Here is a 15,900-nt window from a genome sequence, read left to right as displayed (position 1 = left end):
GGAATGAGTAGGTGTGTCCAAACTTGTGACTGGTACTTGCTTAATTCATTTGATGTGGTGTTTCTATTCCATGAAAAACGAAAAACCCTCTGGGTTCCTGTTAGGATGGAACAGAAAATATGACGCTGTACAACATGACACTCATAAATTCAGAGCGTTGTCAGACTGTCAGTTTGTAAATTCAGATTGTTTCGCTCTCGGAGCGCACACTGGACATTGGCCGAGGAGTAGGGTTGATTTCGAGGGTTCTGGCCTTAGAACAGCAGTCAAGCGCCCAAGCTAACGTTGGCTAGCTTCCTAGCTACTTCCAGACACAAATGAGACCACTCTGACCATTTTACTCGCCCTAGCAGAGCTGCTTAGGCAGTTTTCGTGTTAACCAGAGCGTTTGTGAATGTAACTGTGCTGCTGGAAACTATTTAATTATGCTTTTTTGCCGATGTTTACTGACACCGGCCATATTCAATGGGTGTTGAACGCTCGCAAATTCATTTTTCTGCGCTCTGGTACACTCAGATGAGAGTGCTCTGAAATCGGAGTAGATAGCCAGAGCGAATTTACGAAAGCATCTGAATGTCCATTGAGAACGCACAATGACTATACCATTTAGCTAAGCTAAGAATGACGGGAATAATCAATTCAATAAACGTTAGGCAGTTAGATAGGCTATAGGTAATATACAGGCAAGTTTCATGTATAACTACTAACGTTAGGTAGCTAGCTAACATACCAGTACATACTGCTGTAATGATATGCTATGTGGGTCGTAAGGACAGCGTAGCTAACAAATTGTCATCCAACATACCGTGTAAGGTAACTTATTTTTCTAAAGTCATTACTTTATTACATTGAGTAGCAAGTTACCCCTTGGTCGTTAGGGCAAATCTGGTCTGTGATAGGAGGGGGGATTTTTACACCTAGCTCGGCAATTAGACTATTCTTTAGTAAAGGTTGAATAGTCTATTATTCAGCTATTATCCCCCCCCCCCAACTTGCAAAAAATTGTTGTTACTCTGATCTTGTTCCTTGCCCCCTTCCATCATTCTACACCTGAGTGGCTCGCTTGTGGGCGTGCTGGCAGCACCTTCAGTTGTGCGTCAAGAATTCTGCATACAGTAGCAAGTATGTATGAAGGTGTGGTTATTCACAGGCAAATTGTTATATGCATTGGTGGTACATTTGTGTCTTGTTGTCGAGTGCAAAACCTTTTAATTTCTATTCATAAAGAATTGTTCTGAAAGCTACTTTTTCCAACACGAAGGAAGTCATAGCAGACAATGTGCGATGATGGCATCTCAGGCAAGCAGCACTGGGTGTTCTTCCATCCAACTTTTACATAGCTCCTACGATTCCGTGTCGGTTCATAACATTGTACTATATTACATACCGTAGAATGTCAGGGGTGCGTACTGGCGGCAGAGAAGTCAGACGCAGGAGAGCAAAACTGTGTTTCCAACGGCTAAGTTTAATCATCAAAACTCACCGGATACAGAACAATGAAATAAACGGGGACATAACCCGACGCACACCAGAACATAACGTGCACAAGCACTGAGAACAAATAATTATGGACAAGGACATGGGGGGGAACAGAGGGTTAAATACACAACATGTAATTGATGGAAATGGAACCAGGTGTGATGGAAGACAAGACAAAACCAATGGAAAATGAAAAGTGGATCGGCAATGGCTAGAAGGTCGGTGACGTTGACCGCCAAACGCTGCCCAAACAAGGAGAGGGACCGACTTCGGCGGAAGTCGTGACATAGAATGATAAATCACGCAATTATTATTCTCAAGATAACCAAAAGCATTTAGCTACGAACGCCTGTTCTTGCCATTTTCATTTGAATTAATCTAACTTTCTTTTATGGCAACTCATAAACAGGCCATGTCATATTTGTTTCATACACTATATATAATCATATTTCATGACAGTGTAATGGTTAGCTTTTTTAAAAAGCTTCAGGTGGTATTTATGTCTATTGATTGTCCTCGTGTCTGTTTTTCATAAAGTACTCTGTAGCCGCTTAGCGTGGACACCATGTGAGACCACACACACACACAATAAAAGTCTCTCTCATTCACTTCGTCCCTCTCCCCCTTCTCCCTAAATCCTCTAGGTTATATCAGCTGTGTTGGTGAACCGCTCCCGCATCTGAACTGGCTGACACAGATGGCACAGCATGATCATAGGTGAGAGGTCACTTGGTCGGGTCAACAGGAAGTATTATTAAAGAGATGTTTTACATTGAAATACAGATAGAGATGTAGTAGTCCCAGAGTTAATGATCCAAGGTCAGTTTTGCTTTTCACCCCCTGATGATTATGATGACTGACCGTGTTAGAATATAAAAAACAAGGCTTAATCATGCTCTCTCTCTATCCATCTGTCTCTTGTCTGCAGGTATGTTTTGATGTGAGAGAGGAAGCCAGTCCCGTCATCGCCACCTCACCCGCTCTTAAGATAACCTTAGAGCCAACTGGGGGCCCAAGGCTGGTTAGGAGACACCGCTAAAGACACTGTAATTGTGATGAACTCAGAGAATATTAGTGAAGCACTGAAATTCATTAATCATATGCTGTCTGCCTCTGTTCTTACCTCTTTCCTTTCTGTCTTCTACACCTCTCTCCCCAACTTGTCTTTCTTCCTCATTTTATAATGCACACCATATGTGCATTGAAGTACAGATTGAATTTGTATTTATAATATAATATTACAATTATCATAATGCATGTGTTTTTAATTTATAACACATAGATAATGAACTTCTTTCAATAAAGCGTTTCACATTCTCTACTGGTTGAAATTAAGTATCTCATTGAAATACTATCCCGTGTCCTCAGATTAATGCAGATGAAGGGAGTTAGATATGCATAGTTTTTTTTTCTGTATATATGAATTACAAATCAGCCTTTACTTATATCATGTTTCTAGTCTATAGCATAGTTTCTGTGAGACATTATTTTTCAGTCATATCCAATACCAGGTTTATCAAACTCCATTCTTTTAATGATGCTGTGTCTGCATGTATGTTTTACAATTATACACTTCAACAGTGTTTACCACTCCTGCTCCTGGGACATCAATGATTAGACATTGTGATTCATATCTGAACCACACCGTTATTTACCAAGGAAGAGTACATGATCAGTTAATTTATTCAGTGTACAAGCTACAATGTGAGGATCTCCTGCGTGGTAATAGCTACAGTACATGTATATAGGACTTGCATCCTTGGCACAATAAAGTCATTATATTCTACTCTATCCATAGGCTTCATTAATGCCATTCAGACTTGAAGTTCATACAACAACTATGATAGCTGAGGTTCATAGATAGGTTCTGAACTAATATTCATACCAAACGTTTTACGGTCCATACACAGATCGGCTACATACTGTAGCTAGCTACACATCCATAGGCATACAGTTATTTTTATCCTCCAGTACACAATAAGCAAGTAAATAGTTAGCTAGCTATGTTACGTCAGCTGCATTGCAAGGCAAGCTTACCCAATTGTACATTCAATTTGCAGTAAATGCTTTAGCTAGCTAGATTCTTTATATCCACTGTTTCCCAAGACGACAGCCTGGTTTGCTGGTTCTCAGGAGTCCCTAAAACATTAAACAACACAAATTACAACGTCATACTGTACTCATGTCATAACACCAGCTAGCTAGCTGGCTAATGTTAGCTAGTCAGTTAACCTGTTTGGGCTGAAGGGGCAGTATTGAGTAGCCAGATAAAAGGTGCCCATTTCAAAAAGGCCTCGTACTCAATTCTTGCTCGTACAATATGCATATTATTATTACTATTGGATAGAAAACACTCTCTAGTTTCTAAAACCGTTTGAATTATATCTGTGAGTGAAACAGAACTCATTCTGCAGCAAACTTCCTGACAGGAAGTGGAAAGTCTGAAATTGAGGCTCTGTTCCAGGGGCTGCCTATTAAAGCCCTTGTTATTTATTAGTTTAGATACACTTCATACGTCTTCCACTATATGTCGACAAGGAGTGAGAGAAGAAATGGACTGTGTAACTTGATCTGGACTCGAATTACAGCTCATGGAATGACGTGTCCTCCATTTCCTGTTTTCAGGAAGGCGCGAAGAGAGACAGGGATTTGCCTTCTGTTTAGCTGTCGTTATAGGCGACTACTATCTCCGGCTTTGATTTTATTTGATACATGTGACCATATCATCGTAAAGTATGTTTTTTAAATATAGTTTAATCAGATTATTGAACATTTTTCCGGAGTTTTGCCGTGTTCCGTTCTCTTCCGTTTGTTGACATGGAGAGCGAAATGCCACTTGGCAAGTGTGCTTGCTAAATCGAGAGGGATAATGGACGTTCCAAATCCAAACAACGATTGTTCTTGACAAAGGACACCTTATCCAACATTCTGATGAAAGATCAGCAAAAGTAAGAAACATTTTATGATGCTATTTCATATATCTGTCGTACATGTGAACTAGTCGCCGACGCCTAACGTTTGGGTACTCTAGCTATACCGAAGCTGCATATCGTAATGAAGTTATTTTTAGAATTCTAACACTGCGATTTCATTAAGAACTAATGGATCTATCATTTCCTATACAACATGTATTTTTTAGTTATGTTTATGAATAGCTATTTGGTCAGAATATGTGTGTCAGAAAAAGTGTCAGAAAAATATCTGGACGTTGTGGAAAAAGTAGCTAAGTTAGCACAATGTGTAACCACTGATTTCAGCTCTAAATATGCACATTTTCGAACAAAACATAAGTGTATGTATAACCTGATGTTATAGGACTGTCATCTGATGAAGAATATCAAGGTTAGTCAAAAAATATATATATTTTACTGTTTTTTTACGATCGCTAACTTTTGCTACGCTAAATTTTCGCTAACTTTTGGCTTGTCTTTCTGGCTATTGTGGTAAGCTAATATAACGCTATATTGTGTTTTCGCTGTAAAACACTTAATAAATCAGATATATTGGCTGGAATAACAAGATGCCTGTCTTTCATTTGCTGTACACTATGTATTTTTCAGAAATGTTTTATGATGAGTAATTAGGTATTTGACGTTGGTGTCTGTAATTATTCTGGCTGCTTTCGGTGCAATTTCTGATTGTAGCTGCAATGATTTATGATTCAACACTTTGATTTATACCTGAAATATGCACATTTTTCGAACAAAACAGATTTATTGAAAACATGTTATAAGACTGTCATCTGATGAAGTTGTTTGTTGGTTAGTTTGGTTGGTTCTTGGTTGGCTTTGTGCATGCTACCTGTGCTATGAAAAATGTCTGTCCTTTTTTGTATTTGGTGGTGAGCTAACATAAATATACGTGATGTTTTCGCTGTAAAACATTTTAAAAATCGGACATGTTGGCTGGATTCACAAGATGTGTACCTTTCATTTGCTGTATTGGACTTGTTAATGTGTGAAAGTTAAATATTAAAAAATATATATATTTTGAATTTGAGCTGGCTGTTGTCATATTGTGGGCGGCCTCGGGCTTGCAGCCAGAAGAAGTTAACTTGCTAAAATCGCGATTTTCGTAAATTAACTTTATGACAAAAAAATATGCACAATCGTTTGTCTATACATTAACTAACATATTCCTCTCAATTGTACAATTTTAGCTTGACTCGTTATGACGTTATAATTACTTACATTTGCTTCCCCTGTAATGTTTTGTCAGCCATCTTTGCTGAAGAAAGTCACCAGGGACGAGTGGCTCACGTCAAATTCGTCATTGGAACCACTCGACATGATTGGTCATATAAAAACCTTAGAGCACTCATTATGCATTTGGGTTCCATCTCCCCCTTGTGGTGGTTTGGAGCAATGAAGCTGTGACGCTGGGTACCTCTAAGTCCTGGGGTGTAAGCTCACAACTTTTAAAGGAGGAAAAACTGTACTATGTTCTTACAAAAAATGTTTTAAATTATTTAGTTAAGCCAATATTGAAGGCCATCAAATGCTTCTCAAAGATGCCCTCTGGTGGTCAAACTAACATTAATGGTAACAATGGCTGACAATTAAATAGCGTGCCATAGAATCCTGGACAGCCCACAATGTGTGCTGCAGTATGATGCAACTTTTAAAGGACGAACCACTGTATTTCGAATCTCTCTGTTCCCCGCTGCTGCAGTGATTGTCATCTGTCTTTGTGTTTCCCAGTTCTGACGCTGTCCTGTCCGGTTGCATGTCCGTTCCAAATACTCTTAGGGATGCCAAGAGCAGTAGTAAGGTGAGGATGGAGGGATATTACATCTCCACGCTTTTCAGTGGCTAGTAGCTGCTGTGAAAAGATCTTAACTTTTTGAGGCTAGGGGGCAGTATTCGGAGGTTTGGATGACTGAGGTGCCCAAAGTAAACTGCCTGTTACTCAGGCCAAGAAGCTAGGATATGCATGGTAGTATTGGATAGAAAACTCAAAAATTTCTAAAACTGTTAAAATAATGTCTGTGTATAATAGAACTGATTTAGCAGGCGAAACCCCGAGGACAATCCATCCAGGATTTTAAATTTTTTAGGTCATTGGACTTTTCAATGCTTATCTATGGGAAAGTCTAATTAGGACCCAGTTTGCAGTTCCTATGGCTTCCAATAGATGTCAACAGTCTTTAGAAATAGTGTCATGCTTGTTGTTTTTGGAAAAATGAAGAAGTATTCGTATTCTTTCGAAGTCCTCAGAAGGACTCTAGTCTTTTGGCGTGCGTGAATGAGTGCGCACTCCTCGTTTTTCTCCGGTATTGAACACAGTATATTCCGTCTTAAATTTGATTGATTATTTACATATTAGAGTACCTGAGGTTGGATTAAAAATGTTGTTAGAATTGTTTGGACGAAGTTTACTAGTAACTTTTTAGATTCCTTTGTAGGCATGTTGGGCAAGTTGGAACAGGTGGATTTCTGAATCAAACGCGCCAAATAAACTGACATTTTTGGGATATAAAGAACGACTTTATCGAACAAAATGACCATTCATTGTGTAACTGGGACTCTTTGGATTGCAAAAAGATTAAGATCTTCAATGGTAAGTGATTTATTTTATCGCTATTTTTGAGTTTTGTGACACCTGTGCAGGTTATGAATTCATGTTAATGCAGGAAGTGGGTGAGGCGCTGTCCTCAGATGATCAAATGCTATGCTTTCACCGTAAAGCTAATTGTAAATTGGACAAAGCGGTTCGATTACCAAGATTCTAAGCTAAAGAATGGTGTATAACACTTGTATTTTTATGAATGTTTAATATTACAACTTTTGTATTTCGCGCTCTGCAATTTCACTGGATGTTGTCGAGGTGGGACGCTAGCGTCCCAATGATCCAAAATAAGTTAATTAAGCACAATAGACACTTCCCAGGATGAGCTAAAGGCTTAGAGACTGGGCGTAAGTGACATACCCCTTAGAGAATACACAAAGGTTATGGATAAACTGTCGAGGCCTTGGCTGGAAAAGAAAGCGGCTAAAGGACCTTAATGATGAACCCTCTCTCAATCCCCAAAATCCTACAAGGAGGATAGGACAATGGAAAAGTGTAGGAAGGAACAATGTGTTTAGTCATTTATGTAAAACAAAGTGTGCATAAGGGAGCTGGCACTCTCTTCCAAGAGTTGTGGGCCTGTCTCCTCTCTCTCACCAGCTATACCTGATGGCAAAGCATCTGGGTGCGGATAGAGAATTGCTTCATTTGCTAGGGTACAAACTGGGTGTAACTTTAGACCGAAAAGTCACTGGTCATTGAGGGGCTCAAAGATGAGGGAAGGGAAGATGGGCAACATAGGAGGAAAAGCATACGGCATCACCCTATTTTCGTGGGTGTGGCAGCTCTCCCACCCCAAATGGAGTGGTCACCGTTTTGCGGTTGGGGTCTCTAAGCACCCTCACAGGGTCGTCGCTTCCACCAGTCTGCAGAAAGTCAGTACTGATTGATGCTGGAAGCGGGCTTTCTCGTCAGAGCAGCCAGTGGAAGGACGTAAGATATCAGGCAATCTAACCGGAGAAAGAAGGAAACAACTGCAGTGCAGTATTCCTTAATCCTGGGCAGTAGGACAGCTATGTAACTCGTCTTGGCACTTCTCCATGGATGATGCTTGTCAAGAGCGAAGATACACAAAAGTATGTAAAAACCTGCTCGTCAAACATGTCATTCTAAAATCATGGGCATTAATATGGAGATGGTCCCCCCTTTCCTGCTATAACAGCCTCCACTCTTCTGGGAAGGTTTTCCACTGTTGGAACATTGCTGTGGGGACATGCTTCCATTCAGCCACAAGTGCATTAGTGAGGTTGGACACTGATGTTGGGCGATTAGGCCTGGCTCACAGTCAGCGTTCCAATTCATCCCATAGGTTTTCGATGAGGTTGAGGTCAGGGCTCTTTGCAGGCCAGTCAAGTTCTTCCACACCGATCTCGACAAACCATTTATTTATGGACTTAGCTTTGTGCACGGGGGCATTGTCATGCTGAAACAGGAAAGGGCCTTCCCCGTTCTGTGGTCCCGTTCTGTGGTCCCGTTCTGTGAGCTTGTGTGGCCTTCCACTCCACTTCATGGCTGAGCCATTATTGTTTCTAGATGTTTCCACTTCACAATAACGGCACTTACAGCTGACATGGGGAGGTCTAGCAGGGCAGAAATTTTACGAACTGATTTGTTGGAAAGGTGGCATCCTATGACGGTCCCATGCTGAAAGTCTCTAAGCTCTTTAGTATGGGCCAGTCTACTGCCAATGTTTGTCTATGGAGATTGCATGGCTGTGTGCTTGATTTTATACACCTGTCAGCAAAAGGTGTGGCTGAAATAGCCAAATTCTCTCATTTGAAGGTGTGTATATAGTGTATATTGTAATTCTCTTGTAAGATGGGGAGCCAGTGCAGGTGGCCCAGTTGTGTGAACCAATCGCAGTGAAGACGGGACAAGGAAAAAATGTATCATTGTGGACTCGGGATTACTAGATACCTGTCTGGGGCTCTGACGCCTGGGGAGGGCAATGTACTTTATGGGTCTTAGGAAAGAAGGGGGGGACAATGCCCTCCCCTCTTTCCTAAGACCCATAAAGTACAGTGAGTAAAACTATATTACTATACTGAATGATCTCTAGCTCAATGGAGAGTGTTCTCCAAGCCAAGCCACCTTTGACATTGTAGAGGATTAACATCCCTCAGAACCTAAAAAGGGCTGCGGGGATTTTATAGTGAGCCCTGGTCTACACTCTTAGAAAAAAGGTTCCGCTTTCTGATTCAAGTTTGAAATTATTTGGGTTCCATCTAGAACCCTCAGTGTAAAGGGTAATACATGGAACTCAAAAAGGTTCTACCTGGAACCACAAAAGGTTCTCCTATGGGAATAGCCGAAGAATCTTTTAAGGTTCTAGATTACACTCTTAGAAAAAAAGGTGCTGAGTGGAAGGTCCCTCTGGCAGGAAAACCGGAGCGAGCGTCTCAGAGCTGACTTGACAGTGATTGCTTGCGCATTAACAGTGAGGAAACAAGGCCATAGGCAAGGGGAAAGGGCTACAGTGGATGGCGAAAGACATATTGTCGTTCTGCTTCGTGCGTTGGTGAGACTCTACACTTGTTGTTTACAAAGCATGTGACAAATAACATTTTATTTGATTTTGACATGCTGACTTCTGCACTGGGGGTAGAGCCTGAGGGAGGGAGGCAGTTGTGGGGAGGGTTGGTCACATGTGAGCATGGAAGGGAGCTCTGAACGTTATCCTTTTCAAACTCCAGGGCTGCGTCCTAGGTTGGCCGCCACCTACTTACCTCACTAAGGAGGGTTACAAGGGTGGAAACCTGCTGCGGAACCCTGCTGCTGCTTCCGTACAGGGGCCTAGCCTGAGTCTTGGCATACTGCTGCATTGCCGGGGACCTTAATTAAAAACTTCTTGACGCTAGGGGTCAGATTTTTTTTATTATTTTTAAATAATGTTCCCAAGGTAAACGGACTATTTCTCAGGTCCAGATCGTAGAATATGCATATCATTTACAGATTAGGATAGAAAACACTCCAAAGTTTCCAAAACTGTCCAAATATTGTCTGTGAGTATACAACACTCGCAGAACTTGTAGAAGAGCTGCCTGAGCATGTTTGTTTCCCATTGGGTACAGCAGGCTCATAATAACTCTGGGGAGAAGCATTTCTTAACCGGGTTTTGCTAGTCGAAGTTTAGCCATGAGGCTTTTGATGTTAGCTAGCTAGTGTTCACCTAGCTGGCTAATAGCCTAGCTAGCTAGTAACACGTTAGCCTAAGACAACCGTGTGAACAGCGTTGTTTCTTCAATCTTGACTCTCCTTTGGCCATAGCACCTGTGAGGTGTACCTGGTCAGATTAGCCAATAAAAACAGGTGAATGTCAGGTGTACTTACGAGAGAAGCAAGCTGGCCAGTAGTAGCTGGAATAGCAGTTAGTTTGTAGAGCATCTACAGATGGACTATCCAAATAATCTACAGACTATCAGAAACATGTCAACTGCATGTCTGTTGACTTTCAACAAGAAAGTGTCTTTAGTCCATCCACAGATGTTCAACAAACTATCTGTAGACTAAGCAGCATTTCAGCAATACATGTCTTTAACCTTTCAGTAGCATCTCAACAGTATATCTCATAATCATAATATCTCATAATATAATCTAATATCTAATAATATAATATCTAATATCTAATAATATAATCATAATATATCTCATAATATCTCATAATTTCCAACAAGGTAGTCTATAGTCCATCTATAGATGCTCAACAAACCATATTTAGACTATCAGCACCATATCTGTAGCCTGTCAGTAATATTTCAACATTACACAGTATCCCTTCACGACACCAATGTTTGCTTTGTAGCATCTACAGACTAAACGTTATGGAGTCTTAAAGGAGGCCTGGGTAAGGCCAAAATGTAATAAATATGCCAACTTTAATAAATAATTTATCAGTTATGCTTTTAGATACAAATGTCAAATATATGTCAACAATCCTTTCTCCAAAGGACTATTATATGGATTATATTTTGTAAAAGTTCCCCAAATCATGGTCATTTTTTGTCAGGGTTTTGTGAGGAATCACTCAACAGCAAATCGGCACCTTCTCCTAAATACATTTTCTACCTCGGGGTTAAGTCTTGAGGGGAAGGCAATTAACTCCAAGGATGTAATGATCCCATTATGCTGACGACAACATTGTCAAGTCGTTTGAGAGCAATATCTGGAAATAGCATTCTAAATCCCTCAGCGTTGTGCTAAATCAAATCTTCTCCAATCTCCCATGCTTGGCAAAGCCTTATCGTCATGGTTTTGGACAAAAAGAGAGAAAAGTTTCAAGTGAGAGTAACAACTTAGTTTCATGTCATCATATTCTCTCTTTCTGTGTTGCCATTTTTGTAAAGCTAGGGAAGTGTCTCTAAATGACAGATACAATGCTTAGCGTACCATAATTCCTAGTTTAATTGCATTCATGATACAAATAACCTCAAATTGGCAAAGTGAAAAATAATTGACATAAACAGAAGTGTTAACACCACTATTACCCATATCCATTATCAAACTAACTGTAAGATCTCTCAACAACACACGGCATGAATAAATACACATGCAAGTCCACTTCCTGTATTTCATGCATTCTACAAACATACAACTATGTGCTTCCGCCTCATAATATGCCTGACAATTTACCCTGATCATCTCACCACTCAGTCAATGGTTCTATTTTCACAGTGTCAGAATAGCAACAAGGCAAAGCACAACAAGGCAAATCAAAATTACTACAGCAAAGAATTCACAATCATTGTGTAAATTGTATGGCAGCTTTCTCTTACACACTCACACACACACAAACAGCACACCCACTCATGACCGCATGCTTCCCTCAATCTCCTCTGCTTACCGTTTATATGTTTAACATCTCATTTTCAACGGGTACGATGACAATATTAATCTGTCTGTGCATCTGCAGCTCTGAGCAGTAGCAGCGGTAGCAGCATGCATTAAGAAATAAGCCCTCCACCAATGCTGACTGAATACAGCATACTGGCGGGCAGGAGGGACCTCAAAGCTGAAGGAAGCAGGAGGGGGAGAGATGAGTGGGAGGGAGAGAGAGGAGGGGGTTTGTGGTGTTTCAGCACATTAGCACAGAAGAAAAGTTGAAAAGTGAAAGTAGCCTACCTCATGTCCTACATCTCTCCATCAGAAGAAGCCTAGGGGGGAAAGGGAAAGAGAAAAGGGGAAAGAAATGAAAAGATTAGATGGAAAATCTGTTTTTATCCCGGTTGTTACTGAGCCGAGGCACTCTGTCTAGTATCTTTAACAAGCCACCTTTCAGTGGTAGAAGTGTCTCTCACTTACACACTCCATATCAGCATTGAGACAGAGAGAGAGAGAGGAGAGGAAAATGACAGATTCACAGGAAGACAAAACAAGAATGGGACCTGGTACCCCCATGGCCATGGGTAATGAGAGAGAGATCAGCTTCTACTTTTACTTTTTAATTGAAAATGAGCTGCTGATTTTGCTAAAGTTTGTACGGATGCTGTTGCAGTAGAAAGACTGAACTGAAATAAAAACAGAGCCACAAAAAGCTGAAAAAGCTTGGAAAATAACTAAAAAATAAATGACTAAGAGAAAATACACTGCTCAAAAAAAGAAAGGGAACACTAAAATAACACATCCTAGATCTGAATGAATGAAATATTCTTATTAAATACTTTTTTCTTTACATAGTTGAATGTGCTGACAACAAAGTCACACAAAAATTATCAATGGAAATCAAATTTATCAACCCATGGAGGTCTGGATTTGGAGTCACACTCAAAATTAAAGTGGAAAACCACACTACAGGCTGATCCAACTTTGATGTAATGTCCTTAAAACAATTCAAAATGAGGCTCAGTAGTGTGTGTGGCCTCCACGTGCCTGTATGACCTCCCTACAATGCCTGGGCATGCTCCTGATGAGGTGGCGGATGGACTCCTGAGGGATCTCCTCCCAGAACTGGACTAAAACATCCGCCAACTCCTGGACAGTCTGTGGTGCAATGTGGCGTTGGTGGATGGAGCGAGACATGATGTCCCAGATGTGCTCAATTGGATTCAGGTCTGGGGAACGGGCGGGCCAGTCCAAAGCATCAATGCCTTCCTCTTGCAGGAACTGCTGACACACTCCAGCCACATGAGGTCTAGCATTGTCTTGCATTAGGAGGAACCCAGGGCCAACCGCACCAGCATATGGTCTCACAAGGGGTCTGAGGATCTCATCTCGGTACCTAATGGCAGTCAGGCTACCTCTGGCGAGCCCATGTAGGGTTGTGCGGCCCCCCAAAGAAATGCCACCCCACACCATGACTGACCCACCGCCAAACCGGTCATGCTGGAGGATGTTGCAGGCAGCAGAACGTTCTCCACAGCGTCTCCAGACTGTCACGTCTGTCACATGTGCTCTGTGTGAACCTGCTTTCATCTGTGAAGAGCACAGGGCGCCAGTGGCAAATTTGCCAATCTTGGTGTTCTCTGGCAAATGCCAAACTACCTGCACGGTGTTGGGCTGTAAAGCACAACCCCCACCTGTGGACGTCAGGCCCTCATACCACCCTCATGGAGTCTGTTTCTGATCAATTGAGCAGACACATGCACATTTGTGGCCTGCTGGAGGTCATTTTGCAGGGCTCTGGCAGTGCTCCTCCTTGCACAAAGGCGGAGGTAGCGGTCCTGCTGCTGAGTTGTTGCCCTCCTAAGGCCTCCTCTACGTCTCCTGATGTACTGGCCTGTCTCCTGGTAGCGCCTCCATGCTCTGGACATTACGCTGACAGACACAGCAAACCTTCTTGCCACAGCTCGCATTGATGTGCCATTCTGGATGCGCTGCACTACCTGAGCCACTTGTGTGGGTTGTAGACTCCGTCTCATGCTACCACTAGAGTGAAAGCACCGCCGGCATTCAAAACTGACCAAAACATCAGCCAGGAAGCACAGGAACTGAGAAGTGGTCTGTGGTCACCACCTGCAGAACCACTCCTTTATTGGGGATGTCTTGCTAATTGCCTATAATTTCCATCTGTTGTCTATTCCATTTGCACAACAGCATGTGAAATTTATTGTCAATCAGTGTTGCCTCCTATGTGGACAGTTTGCTTTCACAGAAGTGTGATTGACTTGGAGTTACATTGTGTTGTTTAAGTGTTCCCTTTATTTTTTTGAGCAGTGTATAATTGGAGATGATGTACTCTACAGATGTCTGCTCTTCCAGGACAAAGAAAAACATCAAAAGTAAAGTAATGAGAGAGTTACCCGAGACCTTGGTGGCAAGCTTCTCAATAATAGATCTGAAAAAACATAAAATCTCTTATTTCACAGTGAGACCCCCACAGCCTTCCACACTGCCCTGTCCACGAAATACCCAAAACAGAAGTAATGGTATTGAAAAAACGGATAACAATCAACGAGGACAATGATGGAAACGGCCTGTGCTTCACCGTTAATTGTATATCTTTCTAACACGCTTGTGTCATTTCTATTTCTATTATGTAGTAAATGCATATGGACCTTGAATATTGCAAGTTGACAGCCTCTCTACGTTATGTGTGTTTCAATTGGTGTGGAAATGCTATACGTTTCTCCAATATTAAATATACATGTACAGACTCCAGACTGACATTTTATTTGCATTTGTGATCATTTGTGTTTCACCCCAACAAGATTCCATATCTCGTCCTTAACACCTCAGAGCGTTTATTATCCAACCAGAGCCTATTTGCAAGGACCATTCATTCATCCGACCACGACTCATTTGTCCGATCACGGAATAAAACTAGGTCTATAGCACAACCTATGTTTTGCATACAACGGTTGGCCTGCGACATGATGATGTTGGCCTATCGATACCATGCAGAAAGTCCAAAAAGAGCAATGTGGGCGTGCATCTATGACCCTGCTGAGCCAATGGACAGTCCTTGAGTTACCTTTTCCATTAGCAAGGAAGTGTAGTCCGTCACATGGAATGGACGTCAGTCAGATAGACTCCCTATAACGTTCTCACACTAACACCCCAGTCTTTCCACCTCTACCAATAAAGGCAGATACAAGCAGTCTATTAGAAGGGTCACTACTCACTGACATTGGGGTTGTACCTCTTGGCTCACTATTCCTCACAATTCGAACCGGGAGGCTCTCCGTGTTCGCGGCTCATCATCGGACGTTGCGACGCCATTTATCCAACCAGGGCTCATTTATCCAACCGAGGACCATTCAACAAACCAGGGCTCATTTATCCAACCAGGGCTCATTTATCCAACTGAGGACTATTCATCCAACCAGGGCACATTTTTACAACCGAGGACCATTCATCCAACCGGGGCTCATTTATCCAACCGAGGACCATTCATCCAACCGGGGCTCATTTATCCAACCGAGGACCATTTATCCAACCGAGGACCATTCATCCAACCAGGACTCAGTTATCCAACCGGGGCTCATTTATCCAACCGAGGACCGTTTATCCAACCATGGACCATTCATCCAACCAGGGCTCATTTATCCAACCGAGGAACATTCATCCAACCGAGGACCATTCATCCAACCACGGACCATTCATCCAACCAGGGCTCATTGATCCAACCGAGGAACATTCATCCAACCAAGGACCATTCATCCAACTGAGGACCATTTGTCCAACCACGGCTCATTTATCCAACCAGGCTCATTTATCCAACCGAGGGCCATTCGTCCAACCGAGGGCCATTTGTCCAACCACGGCTCATTTATCCAACCAGGGCTCATTTATCCAACCGAGGACCATTCATCCAACCGAGGACCATTTATCCAACCGAGGACCATTTATCCAACCAAGGACCATTTATCCAACCACGGCTCATTTATCCAACCAACGGTACGTCTATGGGAGAACATT

The 15,900-nt window shown here is 41.9% G+C and overlaps 1 protein-coding gene across 3 annotated transcripts in view; it reads right to left on the bottom strand.

The window, feature by feature from the left end:
- Positions 1-15,900, bottom strand: part of LOC129812564 (brain-enriched guanylate kinase-associated protein-like) — a 99,878-nt gene that overhangs the window by 65,496 nt on the left and 18,482 nt on the right. The window contains exon 2 of one of the 3 annotated variants that reach the window (XM_055864224.1): positions 12,166-12,197. In XM_055864224.1, the coding sequence (XP_055720199.1) occupies positions 12,166-12,170 (5 nt within the window). In that variant the 5' untranslated portion in view covers positions 12,171-12,197. Of the gene's footprint in view, positions 1-3,516; positions 4,831-11,887; positions 12,037-12,165; positions 12,198-15,900 lie in introns of those variants that run through there. The other 2 variants (XM_055864225.1, XM_055864226.1) reach the window with 2 other exon arrangements.

This window comes from Salvelinus fontinalis, chromosome 16 (assembly GCF_029448725.1).
Source record: "Salvelinus fontinalis isolate EN_2023a chromosome 16, ASM2944872v1, whole genome shotgun sequence".
In the NCBI taxonomy this organism is placed as follows: Eukaryota; Metazoa; Chordata; class Actinopteri; order Salmoniformes; family Salmonidae; genus Salvelinus; species Salvelinus fontinalis.
This window is presented reverse-complemented; position numbering and strand designations above follow the sequence as displayed.